Source organism: Pongo pygmaeus, chromosome 11 (genome assembly GCF_028885625.2).
Source record: "Pongo pygmaeus isolate AG05252 chromosome 11, NHGRI_mPonPyg2-v2.0_pri, whole genome shotgun sequence".
Lineage (NCBI taxonomy): Eukaryota > Metazoa > Chordata > Mammalia > Primates > Hominidae > Pongo > Pongo pygmaeus.
Window position 1 is genome coordinate 102,123,338 of NC_072384.2, and position 24,547 is coordinate 102,147,884.

General features: G+C 40.0%; 1 protein-coding gene across 1 annotated transcript in view; it reads left to right on the forward strand.

Moving 5' to 3' along the window:
- Nucleotides 1–24,547, forward strand: part of CDK15 (cyclin dependent kinase 15) — a 96,077-nt gene that overhangs the window by 36,873 nt on the left and 34,657 nt on the right. The window contains exons 10-11 of the mRNA XM_063647801.1: nt 10,514–10,607; nt 17,996–18,059. Of these exons, the coding sequence (XP_063503871.1) occupies nt 10,514–10,607; nt 17,996–18,059 (158 nt within the window). The remainder of the gene's footprint in view (nt 1–10,513; nt 10,608–17,995; nt 18,060–24,547) is intronic.

Here is a 24,547-nt window from a genome sequence, read left to right on the forward strand (position 1 = left end):
TAGGGAAAAAAAAAAAAGCATAAAGACCAAGCTTCAAGACACCTGATTTTCATGCCAGTTTGATTTCTAATCAATTAAGTCTGGATTCTGTTATCTTGAAAAAGTCATGTATCCTCTCTGTGTCTATGTTTCTCCATTTTTAAAAATGAAGATAATAAACTCTCTCCATCTGAGTTAAATGGAACTGTAGTACAAATATAAGAACCAAATAGGTGGCTGGGCTTGCCGGCTCATGCCTGTAATCACAGCGCTTTGGGAGACCAAGGCTGGAGGATCGATTGCTTCAGCCCAGTTAAGACCAGCCTGGGTAGCACAGTGAGATGCTGTCTCTACATTGTTTTTAAAAAATTAGTCAGGTGTGACGGCTAATTAAACACTTCAGGAGGCTGAAGTAGGAGGATCTCCTGAGCCTGAGAAATTGAGGCTGCAGTGAGTCTTGATGGTACCCCTGCAATCCAGCCTGGGTTACAGAGCGAGACCCCGTCTGAAAGAAAGAAAGAGACAGAGAGAGAGAGAGAGAGAGAGAGAGAGGGAGAGAGGAAAAGAGAAGGAGAGGGAGGGGGGGAAAAGGGGAGGGGGGGAGAGGTGGGGAGGGAGGAAGGAATGAAGGAAGGAATCCAGATAGGTGCTATCAAGTAAAGCCACAGAGTTGGGGAGGCTCTAAGGTTAATGGGGTACAATAGTGAGCATGGGCTCTCAGACACTCATCATCCTAGAATGGCAGTGTTATTTTCTCTGGATCATATTCCTGGAGACCTCCCAGTCATTTGGGGGCCACTGTTAGATATGTGATGACTTTACAGACATAGACAACTCCCCAAAGGTAATGAAATATATGAATCTCTTTCAGTACCTTGGAAGAAAGCGTTTATATAAAAACACAAAGCCCCATTTTCAAAAATCCATAATTGATTTTAAAAAATTAAATGGTGTCCTAAAAGGCTAAACTAAGCTTTTAGATCTCCCAAAGAATTAAGAAAGGTTGCAGACATTTTTCTCCAATGTAGAGTCATTGATTTCTGATACCCGGTACAATTTATAGAAATATCATCTGCTAGTCAAAACCCTCCTGAAACTGTCAGCTCACACCGCTCAGCACTGTCACTTCAAAGGACTCTGGCAGGCTCTGGCTTACTCAGCTCTTAATGATGTCTTCCTGATTATGTTTCACAGACAGAGTGAAACTTCTACCCATCAATTTTAAACTATATTTTATTATGGAATATTTAAAACATTCAAGAGTATATGTAACATATATGTAGATCAGTGATTCTCAACCAGGGAGCAATTTTGCTCTGCAGGGGACATTTGGCAATGTCTGGAAACATTTTTTGTTTTCACAGCTGGGGGTGGGGTGGTGGGGGGTAGCACTGGCATCTAGTGGGTAGAGACCAGGGATGCTGCTAAACATCCTACAGTGCAGAGGACAGCCCCCTGCAACAAAGATTTATCCAACCCAAAACGTCTGTAGTATCAAGATTAAGAAAGCCGATGTAGATTAAGAAGCTTAATTTACTTTCAGAGACAGGGTCTCCCTTGGTTGCCCAGGCTGGAGTACAGAGGTGAGATTGTCTCACTGCAGCCTCCAACTCCTGGGCTTAAGTGATCCTCCTGCCTCAGCCTCCTGAGTAGCTGGGAATACAGGTGTGTGCCACCATACCTGGCTAATTAAAAAAAAAAAATGTAGAGACAGAGTCTCACTTTGTTGCCCATACTGGTCTCAAACTCCTGGCTTCAAGAGATCCTCCTGCCTTGGCCTCTCAAGTGCTGGGATTACAGGTATAAGCCACCGTGCCCAACCAATTAAGAAGCTTAATAACGTGAACTTCATAACCTGCTACCCAGTGTAACAACTAGAACATAATCTGTACTGTCCTATCAACTGTGTCCCTTTCCCATCAACCTGCCCCTCCACTAAGAAGGCCTTCCACCTGATTTTTTTTTCTTTTTTTTATCAGTATTCTCTTATATCTTTTTAAAAATAATCCTTTTACATTTTAGAGGTATTCTAAAGAATTTTTTTTGTTTTAATTGATTTTGAGGGTTTTTTTTTTTTTTTGAGATGGAGTCTCGCTCTGTCGCCCAGGCTGGAGTGCAGTGGTGTGATCTCGGCTTACCGCAATCTCCGCCTCCCAGGTTCACGCCATTCTCCTGCCTCAGCCATGATGTTATATTGCTTTTAGTCTTCTGTGACTTGGCTTTGTTTCCTTCAATATGTTACATGTTTCTAAGATTCATCCGTGTTGATCTGTTTAGCTATACTTTATTTTCTGTTAGTGAATATTTCAGTTTTTTTAAAATGTCTATAGCTTTGCAATAATACTTGATACCTTGTAGGCCAAGTCTCCCAGCCTATTCATCTTCTTCATGGGTATACATCAGATAAACCTAGTTTAAGGGACATTCTACAGAGTAACTGACCTGTACTTATTAGAAGTGTCAAGATTTTAAAAGATAAAGACTAAGGAACTGTTCCAGATTAAAGGAGACTCCAGAAACCTGCCAACTAAATGTAATGCATGGTCCTAGATTGGATCTTGGGGGAGATGGTGCTCTAAAGAATACTGTAGGGACTATAGGTGAAATTTCAATAGGGACTGTGGATTAGATAGGGGTATTGGATGAATGTTAAATTTCCTGATTTTGATAATTGCACTGTTGTTATGTAAGAGGATACTTTGGTTCTCAGAAAATACCAACATAATTATTTAGGGATGAAGAGTCATAATATCTATAATTTACTCCCTAATGCTTCAGAAAAGATATAGACAGACAGACAGACAGATAGATAAAATAACGAAACAAAAGTAACAAAATATTGGCAATGGATGAATCTGTTTGGGGGATATAAGGGAGTTCTTTATACTGCTGCAACTTTTCTATAAGTTTGAAATTATTTCAAGATTAAAAGTTGCCTCCAAATTGCGAAATCCTTACTGTTTCATCAAAGTTAGTGTAAGACAGCACTAGCCTAATATGTGATCAGTGTTTGTAATTTCTTCATGTGTGTTTGAGAAGAATGTGTGTGTCCGCCCAATTGTTGAGTGCTGCTGGTTTTGTTTTTTTTTTTTTTTTTTTTTTTTGAGACAGAGTCTCACTCTGTCTCCATAGCTGGAATGCAGTGACTCAACCTTGGCTCACTGCAATCTTCACCTCCTGGGTTCAAGCGATTCTCCTGCCTTAACCTCCCAAGTAGCTGGGATTACAGGAGCACACCATCACACCCGGCTAATTTTTGTAGTTTTAGTAGAGACGGGGTTTCACTATGTTGTCCAGGCTGGTCTCGAACTTTAGATGTCAGGTGATCCGCCCACATCGGCCTCCCAAAGTGCTGGGATTACAGGCATGAGCCACCGCGCCTGGCCAAGTACCCGTTTTTATATATGTTCAAAAATTCAAGGTTGCTAATTGTATTATCCAAATCTTCTTTATATTATTTTCGTCTGTTTAACCTACCAATGAAAGGTGTGTTGAGCTCATTCACTATATTGTTGATTTGTCAGAATTCTATCCACTTTTGCTTTATATGCTTTGAAACTATTTTCATTAAGTGCAAATAAATTTAAGACTGCTCATTATTCCTTTGTACACTTTAGTTACCACTTTCAGAATAATTTTCCTTTCTCCTGGAATACATCTTTTAGAGTGTTTTGTTTTGTGTGTGTGCATGTGTGTGTGTGTGTGTGTGTGTGTGTAGGCCTGCTGGTGGCAAATTCTCTGTTTTGGTTTTCAGAAGATAAACCCTAATTATTGAAAGGTGGTTTTGTTGGGGATGTGATTCTAGACTGACAGTTATTTTCTCTCAGAACTTTGAAGATGTCATTCCCCTTCCTTGTCTTCCATTGTTGCTGTCGAGGAGTTTGCTTTTAGCCTTATTATCTTCCTTTTGCAGGTGATCTCATTTTCTCTGGATGTTTTAAAGACTTTTTTCTTTGCCTTTATAATTATGCAGTTTTCTCTAGGAGGTGTCTAGTGTGGATTTCTTTTTACTTACCCTGCTTGGTATATCTTGTGTTTCTTCCATTTATGAATTCATGTCTTTCATCAGCCATTTTCTTTTTGAATATTGACTCTATTCTATTCTCTCTCTGTAGAGCTCCAGTGAAAGACTATTAGACCACATTCTTCTGTTATCCATTTCTCTTCTCTCCTTCATATTTTCCATTTCCTTAACTTTCTGTGATGCATTCTGGGTAATTTCTTCAGCTCATCTACCAGTTCTTTAAGTCTCTCTTAAACTATGTATTAGGTTGGTGCAAAAGTAATTGCAGTTTTTGCCATTAAAAGTAATGGCAAAACCATAATTGCTTTGCACCAACCTATATCTCTTACCTTTTCACCGCATACACAAAAGTGTATGTTGTTCCATGGATAAGTGTTTCATGAATTTAACCATGAGCAACAATGACACTTACAATATAAAAATGCAGTTATAAGTTAAAATTATTGTTATTACTCTTATTCATTCCATTTGATTGTTGTTTGCCTGGTAAAATGAAAAATGTAATGTAGAAATAGAACAATATGCATCTTCCATTGAGCTCACTATATTTGTTTAACCTCAAAGTAATTGCTACACCTTGGGTGTTTACACTGAGATCCCTCTCCTCCCACTTTTTTCTTTTTCTTTTCAGAGTGATAAGAAGGGAAGTGAGAAGGGAGAAGATTTCCAGTTGACAAAGAATGAAAAAGACAGAATAATCCTATTCTGCTAGGCCATGCAACCCCATAGGGTCCAAAGTGAATGCCTTTGTAGGAGGTAGATGACACTGGGTGAGCATTAGTGCCTTTGTCTTAAAGAAACCAATTATAACCTGTAGTGCAGAGCCTCTCCTTCACAATGAGGCCTGGTGGCAGCAGTGTCAGTAGGGGGCCAGAGCAAATAAACAGGGGCTCTAGTTAATTATGGAAAACTTGCAACTAGGACATATTGGTTATTCCCAAAGCTCCCAACCAACATTCTCTCATCTTCCGATGTCTTTTCTTCTCTCTCTTTCTGCTACCTTTTCAGACCTTAAAAGATTCCATTAGTGACTTTAGTGAGAAAAATGCAATATTTTAGGATTATTAAATGATGTGGTTTTTAGTTTTTTGTATAGTGTTAAAATATACATAAAATTTACCATTCATCACCATTTTCAGGTGTACAATTCAGTGGCATTCAGTACATTCACATTATTGTGTAACCGTCACCACTGTCCATCTCCAGAACTTTTCATCATCCCAAACTCAAACTCTGCACGTATCAAATGATAATTTCCCATTACCCCCTCTCCTTAGCCCCTGGTAACCATGATTCTACTTTTTATCTTGATGAATTTGACTATTCTTGGTACCTCATATATAAGTGGAATCCTACAATACCTCTTCTGTGTCCAGCTTGTTTTGCTTAGCATAACGTTTTCAAGGTTCATCCATGTTGTAGTACACTGAGTTTTCAAGAAGCATTTATTTCAGTACACAAGGTCATCTATTCAGTATCAGTTTCAGGCAGCTGCTGGTATTAGGACTAGAGAAAGTTGTCTCCGCCTAACAGATCCTTTACTGTCACATTTCTCGCTGCAAACTTCCAAAGATAAAAAGAGTGGTCTAGAGAAAAGCGAGTGAGAATGTCATGTCACTGCCATATATTACGTTATTCTGAATTAACTTCAACAGTAAAAAATGAAATACTGATTCATTTCTCCCAACAACATTTTGATATTCTCCTTGCACCTCCAAAAAGCCTAAAGCTCCTGAGATGGATTTTTTTTCTCCAGGGATTGCCTAAGGAATCTGAGGAATCTTTCCCCCTCTTATGGAAGAATTTGTTCATGCTCAGAATAGAGAAAAAGTAGGAGGAGAACCAGAAAGAGGAGAAAACATGTAAGCAGTTTCCTCTAATTTGACTGAAGAACCACAGCTGGAACAATAAAATGACCCAGCGCATCTCTCCCTTCTGGAAGGGTTTAATGTTTGATGTCACCAGGTCTTTTCTTCCCTGCATATGAATTTCCCCTTCGTCTACACGAGCTGCCGCATGGGTATCTCCACAGAGCAGAAATCCTCGGAGAAGCTTAAAGATATGTAGGGTAAGAGGAGCCCCAGGAATGAAGATTTAAGGACAAAACAGAAAAATAAAAGGAAATAGAAGCTGCTTCCCTATCTGGACTTGAATGTTCAGAATATTTAAAATGTTTGCTTTAAGAATAGTCTGTGGTGGGCAAAATAGATGATAGCCACATGACTTGTATTCTTCAGGGTAAGAAGCAAATTTTAAAAAAAAACAGTTCTGAACAGAAATGAAAAAATAAGATAAATTGCATAGTTTTTTTTTTTTTTTATTAGATGGAGTCTGGCTCTGTCGCCCAGGCTGGAGTGCAGTGGTGCGATGTCAGCTCACTGCAACCTCCAACTCCCCGGTTCAAGTGATTCTCCTGCCTTAGCCTCCTGAGTAGCTGGGATTACAGGAACACACCACCACACCCGGCTAATTTTTGTATTTTTAGTAGAGATGCGGTTTCACCATGTTGGCCAGGCTGGTCTCGAACTGACCTCGTGATCCGCCCGCCTCAGCCTCCCAAAGTGCTAGGATTACAATGCTTACACCTAGAACAGATCTGTCACCTTTCAAACTTACAGTGTGGGCTTGTTTTGTTATCAATGCATTGATATTTACAGTACCTATGGATAGTCCATGTACTGAAATAAAATTGATTTAGGAATTTTGTCTTATAAGTGTTCTAAAGGTTTGCACAAGTGCACACATACACACACACAATATACATAGTGTGTGTGCGTGTGTGTGTATATAAATGAGTAACCTTAGACTTAGATTTGTTAGATGAGAAAGGTTTCAACCTTCCCCAAAATGCAAATGGAGAATTTCAACCATATAAAACAAATATTGGCATTTTATCTCTGGAACACAAACATCTTGTGTTACTTTATGGTACTTACATAATGGCCTGAATGCTCTAGTTTTTGCCAATATATTTTACATAATTTTGTATACAAGTTTAGTGGTACAGAAGATAAAGGACACTAAGGAATTGTGTTACAAAATGACTTCTTGGTTCCCTATAGCTGTAAGTATGAAAACACAGCGTGAAAAGGCAACAAGCTTCTTCCAGGCAATGGAAGGCTTTTGGGGGGAGAAAAGAAAGTGAATTACAGGTTTAAACCTAGGAATGTCATTTTTTGAAACTTGTTTAAAATGTTTTCAATCCTTCTAGTGGTTTGTGAGCTCCTGGGGTTTCTGGAAGGTGTTTGGGAACTGGATAGAGGGTTAGTTCATGCCTTTAAAAGCCAATACATTTCCATTTCTATTTTATAACCAAGTAATAACCCAATTATGTATGTATTTTATATACACAGACACGTATTTATTTTTACTTCAAAACAAAATGGTCTGAGGCCTTTCAAGAAAGTGCATGTGGAGAAGTCACGGGGGCAGGCTGGAGAGCATTTGGTGGTGCCCACTAACTAGGTTTCTCAGCTGGCTTATCTCTTAGTGGACCATTGCTAGCAACCAGGGTGTTTTTAAGCATTTGACAGTTTTCCATCACTTTTATTTGCCTTCATATATTGTTTCATTTATACCCTTAGTATCTCTTGTTTTAAAGACAGGAGACAAAAAGAACATGGATATTTAAGTACAAGTTAATGAGGAACTTTAAAATAACAATAATTCTACAAATTTACCTCAAGATACTTTACCAAATTCATAAGTTACATTTATCTGAGCAAAATTCTTGTGTCACATATCAAGATGTTTCTTATACAGCAAAAATCAGTAGAAAAGAAAAAATAGGCCAAGCGTGTGGTGGCTCACACCTGTAATCCCAGTACTTTGGGAGGCCAAGGCAGGAGGATTGCTTGAGGTTTGGAGTTCAAGACCAGCCTGGGCAACATAGTGAGATCCCATCTCTATATAAAAATATTAGAAAATAAAAAAGAAAAAGAATAAAATGGGGCTGTTATATCCAAATTGGCTTTTTAAAAATCAGCAATAAGGCTGGGTGTGGTGGCTCACACCTGTAATTCCAGCACTTTGGAAGACTGAGGCAGGCGGATCAATTGAGGCCAAGAGTTTGAGACCAGCCTGGCCAACATGGTGAAACCCTCTGTGTACTAAAAATACAAAAATTAGCCAGGCATGGTGGTGCATGCCTGTAATCCCAGTTACTCGGGAGGCTGAGGCAGGAGAATCACTTGAACCTGGGAGGTGGAGGTTGTAGTGAGCTGAGATTGCAGCACTGTACTCCAGCCTGAGTGACAGAGTGAGACCCTGTCTCAAAAAAAAGAAAAAAAAAATTGGCAATAAAAACAACCTGTTGCTTGATGGAGGAAAAACCTGCTTGCAAAGCTCAGTCTGATATCATTTTTTAAACAAAACTGTAAGAACAAGCCAGTCAGTTAAGCTAAAACCAAATATTTGATTATGAAAAGGGTTTTTGTATATTTTTACAGGATAAGATACAAATAAATTTCAGTCTTTCTTTTAATATGTATTCTGTTCCCAAACCAGACACAAAGCAATTTTTAAATTTGATTGTCAAGAAATCTGTTTTCTCCTACACAATCAATGAAAAGTAATCTAAACAGTGTTTCTCAGGCCAGGCACAGTGGCTCACATCTGTAGTCCTAGCATTTTGGGAGGCCTAGGCAGGTAGATTGCTTGAGCCCAGAATTTCAAGACCAGCCTGGACAACATGGTGAAACCCCATCTGTATTAAAAAAAAAAAAGACCATATGTCTGCAGTCAGATGGAAAAAGTACAAATATGTAAACACATATCATATGTAATAAACACATATGAATAATATTATAAGACCATATTTTAAAATAAACTTGATAATAAATTTTTAATAATATTATCTATGATAAAATGTTTTACTTAAATTTCATTCTTTATCATGCCACACAAAAATGGCAAAATGATTAAGAGAGTTTGCAAAATTATGTGGTATAGTGAAAGAGGTTTGAGGTAAAAAAAAAAAAAAAAAGAGAGAGAAGTATGGGACCATGGGGATAGTCTCTGTAATCAGTCACCTGAACCACTTTTAACACTCAAAAGATTTATGAGAATAAAAATCTGATTTTTGCTAAGATTCATTAGCAAAATAAATCTTAACTCCTTCCTGTCCCTCTGTAATTATCCTTCAGCTTGACCATGTATGAAAGAAAATTTACATTTCACTGTTTAATCTATTTAAAGATGAACATTTCCCATTAAATGAGGATGCACCTTATAATCAGTAGCATCTAACAATATAAGTCAGCCAGGCTGCAGTTGTGACTGTAGTTAGAATTGCACATGTGTGAACATCAAATGAGCCAGCATCAAAACTTGCAGAATGGCCAGGCACAGTGGCTCACACCTGTGATCCCAGCACTTTGGGAAGCTGAGGTGGGTGGATCACTTGAGGTCAGGAATTCAAGACCAGCCTGGCCAAGATGGTGAAATCCCGTTTCTACTAAAAATACAAAAATTAGCCAGGCATGGTGGCAGGTGCCTGTAATCCCAGCTACTTGGTAGGCTAAGTCAGGAGAATCACTTGAACCTGGGAGGTGGAGGTTGCAGTGAGCTGAGATCACACCACTGCACTCCAGCCTGGGCAACAGACCAAGATTCCACCAAAAAAAAAAAAAAAAAATTGCAGAATTGGTGTCAGCGACTTGGAAGAAAATTCTGCAAAGAAAAGCCCTTTTTTTAAATATTTTTTTTTAACTCCTAGGAACCAAATGGTTGTGGAGAAGGAGTAAATCAGACATGTTTAGCAACATTCTTTAAGCAGGAGTCAAAAGTAAGCTAACACTACATAACTGCAAGGCCAGCTTAGGTGCCCAGGACCAATGACTCTCTGTTCTTTTATGGATTATTTTAAGAAATGCTGCATCATCAAATTCTTAATATAGAGGATGATACATGGGTAAGTGTAGACATCAAAGAGTCTGAGTCAAATGCTGAATGTGAATAAGTTTTAGGAATACCGAAACCAATGTATTTTGCTTAATGTTTCTCTTTTTCATGTACAAGTATGCTATATGAGAAAATAATCTCTATTTAATTAAATTTATAACAGCCCATTCAATAAGTATAAAATGAACATTCTGATCATGTCATAGTTTAACTTGTATTTTTTTTTTCTTAATGGCAAAAAACCAATGATGCTTCTTACAATGATAGCATCTTAGACTCAATGAAAAGTGGGGATGAAATGAAATTTGGGGATACAGTACTTTCCCCTCTTCTCCTAAAACAGATAATGAGCTTGAATGATCTAAAATGTTTGCTAACTCTACTGCTTTCCTAACTGCTGCTCGTGGTATTCCATTTTAATAAAAAGCTGTGGGCTGTTCTTATTTTTTTTGACATAGGGACTTTTTTTTTTGGCCCAAGACTTTTAATATCATGTGGTCTGTATTTAACTCTCCCTAAAATATTTCTTGGGAAGAGAAATTCTAGTAGTTCAGTTTCGCTTGTATGATTTCTTTCAAAGTGTCAATTTACTCTTGTTTCCTTTGCTAGGGGTGCAGGCTGCATCTTTATTGAAATGTTCCAGGGTCAACCTTTGTTTCCTGGGGTTTCCAACATCCTTGAACAGCTGGAGAAAATCTGGGAGGTAGGAGAAGAATTCTTCTAAAGAAAATGAAATATCTGCATTTAAAGTTTTGAACCAAATTTGCCTTACAGACAAATGAAGCAGTCCATCTGCTTTGAGATATTAAACCATATATTAAGATTGTAGAAACTGTAGCATTTGCCACAGCTATAAGCACCCTGGGAATGTGTGGTCAGGAAACTCCCTGTTGCCCCATAGCAGCCCATGAATTCAGCTCACTGAATGATGTTCAGGTCTCCTGCTCCCTGTCATTATTATTGTCTTAACCTCCCAGGGCTATTTCTGCCGTTACTACTCAGACATGCCCCTACCTTGCTACCTCCAGTTCTAATGCTACCATATATTTGGCCCTGGATCTTTGTCAACTGAAAATAAGACACAGAATTTTCAGCTGGGTGCAGTGGCTCATGCCTGTAATCCCAGCACTTTGGGACTGCTTTGAGCCCAGGAGTTCGAGACCAGCCTGGGGGGCAACATGGCGAAACCCCATCTCTACAAAAACAAAAATGAGTGGGCTGTGTGGCGCACACCTTAGTCCCAGCTATTCAGGAGGCTGAGATGGGAGGATCACTTGAGCCCAGGGAAGTCGAGGCTGCTGTTAGCTGTGACCATGCCACTGCACTCCAGGCTGGGCAACAAAAAAAAGACACAAAATTTTCATAGAACCCTGATAGAACAGAGGCTTTCCCTCTTAGTGTGAGAGAAGTGTACCATTTATCATGCTTATCCACAACCAAGTTCCTAAAGTGTCAAGGTGCCTTTGTGTGTGTATGCAGCTCCATTTCTTAATTCATTATTTATCCCTACTGCAATTGCCTATGATATGCTTTGTTTTTATGGCCCTTATATAGTATTACAGTCATACTATAGTCATCTGTATATTTCCATTTTTGGTCATATTTTTATTGTGGTAAAATACACAAAACATAAAATTTACCATCTTAACCCTCCTTAAGTATACAGCTTATTAGCATTAAGTACATTCATATAGTTGCGCCACCATCACCGCCATCCATTTCCAGAACTTCTCTATCATCCCTAAGGGAAGCTGTGGACCCACTGAACAATAACTGCCCATCTTCCTTCCCCACACTTCCCTAGCCCCTAGTAACCTCTTATCTACTTTCTGTCTCCATGAATTGGCCTATTCTAGGTATGTCATGTAAGTGGAATCATACAAATTTGTCTTTCTGTATCTGGCTTATGTCACTTAGCATATTTTCAAGGTTCATCCATGTTGTAGAATGTGTCAAGGGGCTTTAAGTTGGCAGGGTATAGGGGGGTACTTTATTACTTGCTATCCTGGATCCTGCTCCTTGTCTTCTGGCTAAAATAAAATGTACTTTGTGAAATTAAGACATTTTATAGAGATTAATTACTGACATTAAATTTTCTTCTAGAAACATGGGGGCTATTATGGAGGAACATGGGAAAAACTGGGAAGCATTCACAACTGAAAAAAAAAAATCCAAGCCAAAAGACTTTTTCTAAAAACTTTCTTGCAAGACAGAGAAATGTTATCTTCACATTATGTTATTGGGTGCTATAACATCATCTAAGCTGGAGACAGCCTACTGTAATAGCTTTGGAGTCTGAAGACCTGGGTTTGAATTCTAACCGTTTTCTAGCTAAATGAACATGGGCAAGTTATGTAGTCCCTCTGAATTTTCATTTCCTTGTCTGTAAAATGAGTACAATGATAAGGACTTTCTAATTCTTGCTTTGAGAATTCCATAAAAACAAATGCATAACAAGCTCCATGCACCATAAATGCTCAATAGATGTTTGCTTTCTTCCTGTCCCATACAAATTGTTGTACAGGTGTTTCAATAACCTAACTGCTAGCAAGTATTACCTGAAATTTAACCCGATTGTTCTCTTCTTTCACTTAGCAGTATTATTTCTTGTCCACAATAGAGGAAGCACAATTGCAGTTCTGATGCTGCAATGACCTTTTATACATTTGAAGAGTTTTTCCTGGTCATTTAATCAGGAAACAACACTTACTTACCATATATGAGGCGAGTAACTCTACAAGACTCTACAAGGTCTTGTAAGAAGCTATAAGCCAAGGGGGAAAAAAAAGAAGAATAAGAAAAACACATGATCTGTATTTTCAAGTGTTGTTCAGTCTAGGTAGGGCGATGGGTGAAGTATACGTAAATATATGTGAAACAAACATAAACTATGTGTATATGTAAAAAGATGTATGTATAGATAGTTAATATAAATTGTAATACTGAAATAAGATGTGCTATTAGGATATTTGAAGAGTAGTTTATTTGAAAAGAACATAAGTATATCCTTGTGTGCCATTAGTATTTGAAGAGTTGTATATAAACTGATATTTTTTCTTTTTCCTTTTTTTTTTTTTTTTTTTTGAGAAGGAGTCTTGCTCTGTCACCCAGGCTGGAGTGCACTGGTGCCATCTCGGCTCACTGCAAGCTCCACCTCCCCGGTTCAAGCGATTCTCCTGCCTCAGCCTCCTGAATAGCTGGGATTACAGGCACCCGCCACCACGCCTGGCTAATTTTTGTATTTTTAGTAGAGACGGGGTTTCACCATGTTGGTCTGGCTGGTCTCAAACTCCTGACCTCATGATCCACCCGCCTTGGCCTCCCAAAATGCTGGGATTACAGGCGTGAGCCACCGCGCCCAGCCTTGTAAACTGATTTTTAAAATACAATATACATTTAGGCATAGTTGTGTGTGCCTATAGTCCCTACTGCTTGGGAGGCTGAGGCAGGAGGATTCTTTGATCCCAGGAGTTTGGGCAACATAGTGAGACCCTCATCTCTAATAATAATAAATATAAATTTAAAATAACATTTTGAAATATGACACACTATCTTTGAATGACCACACAATTTAAAAAGCAATCATTTTACGGTTCTTTAGTGTACAGTTAGCACAGCACTTAGAAATCATAGAATAAAGTGAGCAAGATGCTTCTCAAGGCCTGATCACTCTTTAGGACTCACAATGGGCTAGGTACTATGCTGGAAAGAGAAAAAATAATAATTTTCTAACCTGCTTGAGACACAGTGGTATAAATGATAACACAGCTGCTGAATGTGATTACTTTCTCACTTTGTCCACAGAGCAGGAAACTACAGATGCAGTAACAAAACTGCATTCAATGAACATGGGACTGTAGATAACAAACTAACTTCATTTCTTTGGGTACATGCCCTGTATTGGGATTGCTGGATCATATGGTAGTTCCATTTTTAATATTTTGAGGAACCTCCATACCATCTTCCATAATGGCTGTACTATTTACATGCCCACCATCAGTGTGCAAATGTTCCCTTTCCTCCACATTCTTGCCAACACCTCTTTCATCTTTTTGATAATAGTTATGAGGCGATATCTCACCATGGTCCTAGCCTTCATTTGTCTGATGATTAATGATATCGAGCATTTTTTCATATATCTCTTGGCCATTTGTAGGTCATCTTTTGAGAAATGTGTATTGAGGATCTTAGTCCATTCCTGCTACCATAACAAAATCCCTTAGAGTGGGCATTTTATAAAGAACAGAAATTGGCTGGGCGCAGTGGCTCACGCCTGTAATCCCAGCACTTTGGGAGGCCAAGGCGGGTGGATCACCTGAGGTCAGGAGTTCAAGACCAGCCTGGTCAATATGGTGAAACCCCATCTCTACTAAAAATACAAAAACTAGCTGAGCTTGGTGGTGTGTACCTGTAGTCCCAGCTACTTGGGAGGCTGAGACAGGAGAATTGCTTGAACCCAGGAGGAGGAGGTTGCAGTTAGCCAAGATCGTTCCACTGCACTCCAGCCTGAGCAGCAGAGTGAGACTTCATCTCGAAAAAAAAAAAAGGAACAGAAATTTATTTCTCACTGTTCTAGAGGCTGGAAAGTCCAAGATCAAGGCACTGTAGGCTGTTGTCCAGTGAGAGATTTGGTCTCCAAGTTAGTGCCTTGTCGCTGCATCCTCCAGAGAGGACAAATGCTGTGTCCTTACACGGTGGAAGGGTAGAAGAGCAAATGGGCCTGACTGATTCCCTCTAGCTCCTTTATAAGGGCATTCATCTCTGTCCTTGTGTCCTAATCACACGCTAAAGTCCCCACCTCTTAATACTGTTGCATTGGGGATAAAGTTTCAACATGAATTATGAAGAGAATACAAACATTTAAACCATAAGAAGTCCTTTGCCCACTTTTTTTTTTGGAGACCGAGTCTCACTCTGTTGCCCATGCTGGAATGCAGTGGCTTGATCCTGACTCACTGCAACCTCCGCCTCCTGGGTTCAAGCAATTCTCCTGCCGCAGCTTCCCGAGTAGCTGGGATTACAGGTGTGCACCACCACACCCAGCTAATTTTGTGTATTTAGTAGTAGAGACAGGGTTTCACCATGTTAGCCAGGCTGATCTCGAACTCTCGACTTCTGGTGATCCGCCCGCCTCGGCCTCCCAAAGTGCTGGGATTACAGGCGCGAGCCACTGTGACTGGCCCTTTGCCCACTGTTTAATGGGGTTGTCTTCTTGCTATTTAGTTCCTTATATATTTTTGATATTAACCCCTTATCAAATGTATGGCTTGCAAATATTTTCTCCCATTGTAGGTTGTTTCTTCACTCTAATGATTGTTTCCTTTGCTGTGAAGACACTTTTTAGCTTTATTTATTCCCATTTGTCTATTTTCACATTTGTTGCCTATAAGCAGGTTAGAAAATTATACAGATTATAAATAGTTCCTGAATTTGTATTTTACTAAACGTAGCCTACACAGATGAAAACAGGAAAGCTACTTCAGAATCTGTGATATTTGATGTCGGAAGTGCATCTCTGAAAGCAATGGGTCCATTCTAAATCTCCTAACCTGTAACCATAATTTGTTCTATATTTATCCTGAGATCTCACTCTTAGGAATAAAAACACATTGAGAAGTCCTGAATCTTTATTTTACTATTTTTCTGAAGTGCCTGTAGTGTGTGTGTTTACATCTAAATAATAGCTGTCACCACTTTCTGATCAATTTTAAAAACTAATTTTAAATAAGTGTTTTTCATAAATAATCCTGGATTTAGTTCTAAAATCAGAATAAACTATGCAAACTTTGAATCCATTAATCAAAATGCTTTTAGTTTCCATTCCAACAAAGGCAGATAAACAGCCCCTCCGGACCACTGTGGTCTGAAACATAGCACTCACTGGCTGCCTTTTAAGAGCCTTCAGGGAGGGAGTAGAACAACAATTTTTGGTTTTCAGTTTCCCAGACAGTGAAGGAGAGATTTAGTAATTTTCTCAAGTGAAAAAGAATTCAATAACTTTCAAATAGAAACTGAGATCAAATTTCCAAATAAAGTATATTGAATTTTTGTTTAAACTTTTAAAATCTCAAGCTTAAAGCTTTGAACACAAGATTAAAAAAATTTTTTTTAGTATCCATTTTTTTGGCTTTAGTTAAATATCATACAAAGTAACCAACCATCTGGTAACTTTCACCTTAGAGAAAACATGATAGTGGTTGTTACCTATTTCTTCTATTGTTTTCTCTTCATTATCTTTGCTTTCTTTTCACTGCACTTTGCCAGCCAACAGAGGATGTATGGGTACATGTTACTCACACCCACTTGTTTACACATGCATCTGTGCAAATACATAAGATGGTAGGTTAAAAAAGAATTAGCTTCCTGTCCCCTGGCCTTCTCCTACAAAAGAAGAATTAGTCCAGTTGGTTTTTCAAAATGGATTCCAGGATTCTTAGTGTTCCCTTGGGCTCAGGGTGGTTGATAGGAAAAGCCTATAATCCTCTCAGTCACTTTTCAGTTTGTTTAGGGAATGGATCAAAGAAGGAAGATTTTACTGGGTGGCATGATTTTTTATTATTTGAGGGAAAATAGTACTTCAGTGTCTTTTGTTTAAAGATAAGCTTAACATATGCCAAAAAGTACACCTCTCAGCCAGAGTCCTAGTCAACAAGCTGATAGATATTAAGATTCTGGATTCTTCATTGATTATATTTAGTCATTGTTGGGCAATTGACTCCCTGCCATAATAATTGGACCAGTATCTATAACCAGCATTTTACAGATGGATTCGCTAGACTCTTTCTGTAAGAGATGTTTCTAAAAAGAGTTATAGTGAGATATGCTTCTAAGAAAAGTTATACTGTAGTAGTGTAATGAAAGCTACTAGTGTTTTATTAGTATTTCACAAGAACAATGTTACTCTGGCTCCCATATATAACTGTCTATGGGCTTTTATGATTATTCTTAAAAAAAAAATACTAAGGTAATGCCTACCAGGGAACTCATGGTGCTGGCTTCATCCAAAGTCTGAGCTGTTTTGGCTTTGTACTCCAAAAGGCTATTTTCATACATCTTAACTAAAAACTGGGGCTTTAAATTGGTTATTCAAGGCTGGGCACAGTTGCTCATGCCTGAAATCCCAGCACTTTGGGAGGGCGAGGTGGGCGGATCACGAGGTCAGGAGATTGAGACCATCCTGGCTAACACAGTGAAACTCCGTCTCTACTAAAAATACAAAAAAAAAAAAAAAAATAGCCAGGCATGGTGGCATGCATCTGTAGTCCCAGCTACTCAGGAGGCTGAGGAAGGAGAATGGCGTGAACCTGAGAGGCAGAGCTTGCAGTGAGCCGAGATCGCACCACTGCACTCCAGCCTGGGCGACAGAGCGAGACTCCGTCTCAAAAAAAAAAAAAAAAAAAAAAAAATCGGTAATTCAAAGCATAGACCAGCCCTTTTTCAAGTGATGTTGTTTCCATGACAATCCACCAGTGAAAAACCAAATACCATAGTCCAAGCTGCTAGTTACAGAGAAAACAAGCAGATGAGATGAATGTAATAGAAAAGACTAGAGTTAGTTTTGGGGTCATCTTTAGCCAACATTCCATTGCCTGAAGGTCAGTAATCTGAATCCTTTTTAATTTGAGCACATCGGGGAACAGCTGAATACCCATGTTGAGGCATAATTTAAGCTGTCAAGAGTCTCCTGTCAATATACATGTGGTCATCTGATGTAAGGCAAAGAGACAGTCACTCCTGCTTCTTTATATCCCTAGCTCCCAACATGGTGTCCTAATGCATGATAATCATGCAGTAAATGTTCAGTGATGAGAACATGACTTCGAGCAAGGCTGTATGATCTGCCTCAGAACAAGTGAGTCAGTAAGAATGCAGGCCCGGGACCGTAGGAATGTATTACAGTTTTGCCCAAGAAACCACAAACGTTGGAAACACTCAAGTTTCTTGCTCGATACATCAGCTGGTGTCATGCAATGGCACATACATCTGACTCTTCCCTGTTCTTCCTTGATCTGTCCTGCATGTCTCCATACCTCTTCCATCCACCTCATCTCCCCATCTCACCTTTCTTTTTCTTTGTTTGGCTTTATATAGGTGCTGGGAGTCCCTACAGAGGATACTTGGCCGGGAGTCTCCAAGCTACCTAACTACAATCCAGGTAATATTGATCTGAGCTTCTGAATACTCTGATAATTAGTAATGTAAGGACAGCATTGGCGATGCTAACAGGGAGTTCTTGTATTGTGAACTCAGCCCCAAAGATGGGTGTAGAGGAATTTCTGCATTCATATACTCCCTGACTAATCTTTGTATGAGGAAGACATTGAAAGAGTAGTTGAGGTTAGACCAGTTCCCCAGCTCTGTAAAACACAAGTAGCAAGCTGAATAGAATTTGAAATGACTATTACTGTGGATTCCACATCCATTGTCAAATACCCAATGGCTCAAAAGAACAACTCAAAAGATGGGCTCACTTTTGGGGCCCCCTGACTGTCATAAGTTTATTGATTAGTGTTGAATTTCATACGTATAAAAAGAAAGCTAATGCAACAGAACAGAGGTAGAGGTTTGCTAGGCCTAGGACATGCCAAGTAAGCTGTCCCTAGGTTATACTTACTAAGAGTTCATTCACTGCCTGTAAACCTGACACTTGGTCATTGTCTCTCACACATTTCGTCTTTCAAGACTGGCTTCTGGGATGGATTTAGAAGTGCTAGAAGTGTTATCCATGGGGGAATTCTTTGAGAAGTTGTCGCAAGGCCACATCAGAGGGATCAGATTAAGCAGTAGTCACTTCAAAGATGTTGAGACAGAAGGGAGGAGACAGGCACTGAACTACAAGATGAAGGATCATATTAGAAGCTGAAGAAGCAAATAAAGACCATGCCAAAGCTGAGCTCTCACGGGCAGGGTTAAAAGGGAGGTAGAAAGGTACAGATAAGGACAAGATTAGGGTGGATATGCTCCAAGCCAGATTTTTCTAGTCTTTATGGTCTTACATTGTTCCATTACTAAAAATTAAATCTTCCCAAATTGTTGTCCTTACTAACTTTTTTTTTTTTTTTTTTTTTTTGAGATGGAGTTTTGCTCTTATCGCCCAGGCTGGAGTGCAGTGGCACGATCTCGGCTCACTGCAACCTCTGCCTCCTAGGTTCAAGCAATTCTCCTGCCTCAGCCTCCCCAAGTAGCTGGGACTACAGGCACCCGCCACTATGCCCAGCTAATTTTTTGTATTTTTAGTAGAGATGAGGTTTCACCATGTTGGCCAGGCTGGTCTCGAACTCCTGACCTCAGGTGATCCACTTGCTTCAGCTTCCCAAAATGCTGGGATTACAGGCATGAGCCACTGCGCCTGGCCTGTTGTCCTTACTATCTTTGGTATGAGATTATCCTGGAAGGGTTTCCTGAGAGCAAGAAATTGTAGGTAGAGTTAAAATGTGATTAAAGAAGAAAATAAAATACATAGGGAGCTGAGGACTCTTTTTCTTCTTTTCTTTAGTATCCAATACTTTTGCTTACAGGTATCCATAGGGATCAGGCATCTTGAACCACCAGGATTATGGAAGCCCTACAGTAAGCTAAAGACTAACTGTAAAGTCCTTTCAGCTGCTTTGTGAATGGTTACATCCATTGCTAAAAGGCCTTAAAATCATTTGCAAATGGTTTATGATTTCTAACTATCTTTCTAGAGTTTAACACCTGAGAAAAATGCCACTCTGTGGTCACAGGGCTTGGAATAGTGCTTATTTCCATTGGTCTGAGATAGAGAAAAAAGAACAAGTTCCTTGTGGAGCTGTGGTCCAGTCTGCAAATTGCTCCTATCTCCAGTTGCCATGGTTTCCAGGAGAACGTGGGTCTCATCTTTTCCTGCCCTGCCTGTACTTCTCCCTGTCCACTCTGTTCTCTATTTTCCCTCAGCTTCCTAACTGAGGATGCCAGCAGAAGTTTAGAGTCACAGATGAATTGTAGGAAACGATTTGGATGATGCCAATACAAAGCTACTGTGGTGAGCATATGCTGCTCCCCCAAACTTCAGACATTTGGGTTTCAGGTTGGTCCAGGCAATCAACAGTGATCCTTAATACAAAATGTCTTGGTGAGAGCAATAGTCATAGAAACTTGGCCAAAGTGCTTCCCTGCCAGATTGTGTGCTTAATAAGATAACTGGGTTCCAATAAAACACAGAAAATATGTTACATTTTTTAAAATTTTCTGTTGTTTCAAAACAATGTGCAATTTTTCTATATAAGAAGAAAAGTCTCCAGGCCCAACATCCATAGGGCTCATCATCCATTGGTTTTCTTTTAAGTTTTCAATTTAATTCAAATAAGTCAAAAATTTTCAGGCACCTACTATCTGCCAGGTGCTGTGCCGTGTGCTGGGGCTACACAGATGGAGAGGGTGCATTCTTGGATCTCTAGTGTTTGGGTTTGGATTCATTCACCCACACTCTTTCACCAGTTCTCTTTGTTACTGGGGTGCTCATTTGTGAGCCCTGCTTCCATGGCTTGGAGAGTTTGTGGCTGTGGGCCAGTCTGAGCTTATGGAGCAAAGGGAGTTGGAACCTTAGCCATAGCCATGATGTCTAAACCTGGATTTGGATATCTTAAAAGTCCAGCTTATCTTGGGCCATCTGACATGGGATCAGTATTATTGATAACTCAATCCCAAGGACTGTGTTTTAAAAGGGTCTTCAACATCTGCATTTCAGGAACATCCTCTTACGTGAGTCAATAAGTTCCTTTTGAGCCACCCCCTACCCATCTCCATCCCTGAGCTGCTGTGGCTTCTACACACTTGAATGTCAATGATTAAGGGGAGCAGAAGACAAGCTGGGGGCCAGGAAAGTGTCACAGATGAGCACTGTGTCAACAGCATTCTGGATGAGCTTCCCATTCCTTTCCTTTTCATTCTAAGTAGTCCTAGGAGCCCCCAAACTTTGAATCAGCCAATCCAATTTTGAGGGAGTCCAATTGTCCGGAACTTGGGAGAACCATCCAGTGTCCATCTACACCCATGCCGCCATTTCTAGGCCTTATCTGAACACCTTTACGAGGACAGCAAAGTTTCCGTTTGTACAGCTTTTAAAAAGTCACCTGATGCTGACGCGGCCAGATTTCTCTGACAGTTAACTGTTTTCTTGGAGCTTTGATGAGCAGGGTTGTAAGTTTTCTAGCCATCAATTCAGATTCTAGTGCCTGATTAAACCTGGGCAAGGTAAGAGGGTTGTATAATTTTGGAAACTTGCTTTTCCCTCCCTCCCTCCCTTCCTTCCTTCCTCTCTCTCTTTCCCTCCCTCCTTTCCTTCCTTCTCTCTCTTTCACTCCCTCCCTCCCTTCCTTCTCTTTCACTCCCTCCCTCCCTTCCTTTCTTCCTTCCTTCCTTTCTGTCTCCCCCACTCCCCGTTTTAAGCAAGCTGGCTGAGAACTCTGTGTCCTCCACTTCAAAGGGCCAGTTGTCTTATTTTGATGTGGGCAGATTGAAAAGTAGGCTTTGAAAAGTAGGCGCTTTTTTTGTTTAATCTTTTCTCCTGGGATAGCTTTCAGAGCAATATATCCAAGTGTCAGTGAGGGGGTTCTGACGAGCATGGATTCCCAGACTCTCAGCAGGATCATTCTCTAACAGAAATATAAAAGTGAAATATTAAAAACCCTGGAACGTGAACTCCATCTGCAGAGTACCCAGTGTCTTGCCTGCTTTCACCAAGGGAAAAAAAATAAATCTTGAAAAAAGAGGGAGGAGAAAAAAAGTGTTTTGAGTAAGAGGTTTACAGGTTTAGTAGAGCATAGTAACATCCCCTCAAAGAAGTGGGTGTTGCTCTGTGACCCCCCAAAACGCTCCTCCTTTGACTCAGCCGCCAGAACACTCACCCTCCTCTGGCTGCACACCCCCTTTTCACATGCTAACTGAGGCGCCCGTGATTGGCTGAACAATAAACTGGTCACACTTGCTAAAGGGCTGCCGTCTTTCACACAATTAGCCAAGACACATTAATCAAGCTGGCGGGACGGGGCTGCGAGGGCCTCCTGCAGTGGGGGAGGGGAGAGAGTTTGGTGAGCCTTAATAATACTCCACAGGAAGCAATAAAGAACCGCAAGCTGGAGGGGATTGTGCTATCAGAAAGTTGGAAGAGCTTAAAGCCCCAGTGGATGCTGTAGCTAGAATGGACAGGAGTTGTGGTGCTGAAGATCCTAGAAACTTAAAGCAAATTGAATGTTGGTCTTGGCTAAAATCTGCTAGTAGAAGACAGTACTGTGCATTCAAATGGCGAACCTCTCGAGACATTTTTACAAAGTTCCTTTAGCCTTCTTAGCTCTCCCTACCACTCCCATGAAAATGCACTCAGGAGCCACTCCCCTTTGGAGACTCAAGCACTGGGCAGTGGCTATGCCAAACCATACAGTGTAGGTTTCACCATCAGAACCAATAGAAATGAAGAATATACAAGAAGCAGAGAATACTATTCTGGATGAGATTTCCATTCCTTTCCATTTCATTCAAAGTAGTCATAAGCACCCCCAAACTTTGAATTCAGCCGGTACAATTTTTGGGAGCCCAGCTGGGAGCCCAATCGAGGGTTCTCTCAATTTAGAACCAATTAAGAGAAAGTAGTAGCTGGAAAGGTATTGGTCCTAAACTAAGCATCTGAAGGGTATTAAAAATAGTTAATTTTGAGAGAGAAAAAGTTAACATTTGTATTTTTAATAATATTTTCTGATTTTTCTTTTTCAAATTCCCTTTAAATAGATGTTCCAATGGTAATACAGAGCTGATAAGATCATGCCTTAGAAATCAGTTTGCTACAGAATCATGTAGAGCTTTTAAGAGAATCAACTAAATATTTAGACATTTCTCAACTAAAGTAAACGGAGGCCTTACTCCTCTGGAGGTTGTCCAGTCACCATCTCATTAGATGCAAAGATCCTGCGATAAAGAGAAACTTTTTTTCCTGCCTACATGATTGCAGCCCAGTTGTGGTTTTTAATGTGTCATTGATTGTTTCATCCAACTCCTTTTGCTCCACTGAAAGGGTCTGTCATAGCTCTGTTTGCTTCCTTAAACACGGTTTTTGAAAGCGCTCACGCTGTGTGAGTTCAAATCCTAGCATTAATGTACTGCTGGGTTCATTTCACCACACTCAAAAGCGCTGAGTTTAAATCCCTCTCAATTCCATTTGAGGCACCAGAAGACTTTATCCTTCTCCACTAATGGTTCCAAGTTTACATCTAGATACTGGGGGTCAAGGACAGGAGAGGATTTAGAAATAACAGTGCATGACATTAGTCAATGCATTTGCCAAATTGGCAATTAGTTCCTGATGTGCGTGCAAAGCATTTTATTCCTGTCTCTTTGATGCTTGTTCCCATAGAGAAGGGAATAGAGTCCACAGAGGCCTTCAAACTTTTAAAGAAATATCTGCTGAAAATCATGCCTGATTTGTGACATGAGCTCAGCTGCAGGGAAGCATCCGGGATTATCCTGGTTTTTTTAGTCCCAGGAAAGAACAGTGCACGTGGGAAGTTTTTCCACTAGAAGAACGTAATGAAAATCAAACGGCAGGAAAGCGATACTAAAAGCCCTGCAGGGACCAGAATCAGATGTACCATAAGCGACAGGCCAAGGGACGCCCAGTTGTTTTTCAGTACGCTTGCTTTATCAACTTCTGACCACCAGGTGGAAGCAAGAAACAGCATGGATGGCATACTGACATCGGACAGCATTGTACTGCAGCAATGCAGCCTTGTTCTAGGAATGTCTTATTTTGACCTTAAATCCAGTGTGAGAGCTTCACTGCATCTGAAACCACTGTGAGACAGAAGATGATTAAAATGATCCTTGTCCCCACTGGGATGATAAAGAGCTATTCTGCTTTGGGCTCAAAGAGTTCTGAGCAAGTCTCTGTGTTTGCTGTGAGCACAAGCTAAGGTCTGCATCTGGGTTGGCATCAGCCTAGTTGCATGGGCTATTAGCTAAGGGAGTTATTCAGTGGGTTGAACTAAGGGGAAAGATATTGATAAAAGAGGCTGTAACTGCAGGCATCAATTCATATGGAACTGTAAGTCCAAGCTCCCCCTTTTATTATCTGGGGTAACTTGAGGAAGTTACTTATTTCCTAGTTCCCTAATCTGCAAAATGGGAGAAATCCTATCATTGTAAAAGTGCTTCCTATGTGCCAGACACAGAACATAGACAGTTGCTAATCCTATTACAGCCTGCCAAGATCGATGCTGGGTGGAGTAGCCCAATTCTACAGATGAGGAAAGAGAGGCTTTCTCCTAGGCTCACACAGAGGTGTATACTTATTGGAAATGGGTGAAATCTGCATCCAAACCTTGTTCTCCTTTCATTAATCATGTTGTATCCCTCTGTCTCATTTTGCAGGATGAGTCTGAAAAATAAATGATATTGAATTGCATCTGCTATAGTGCCTAACTTTTACTAGGTGCTCAATAAAAGTTCCTATTCGGTTTTTTTTTTTTTTTTTTGGTTGTTTTTTTGTTTTTCTTTTGTTTTTTTTTTTTGAGATGAAGTCTCACTTGTCACCCAGGCTGGAGTGCAGTGGCATAATCTCAGCTCACTGCAACCTCCGCCTCCTGGCTTCAAGCAGTTCTCCTGCTTCAGCCTCCCGAGTAGGTGGGAATACAG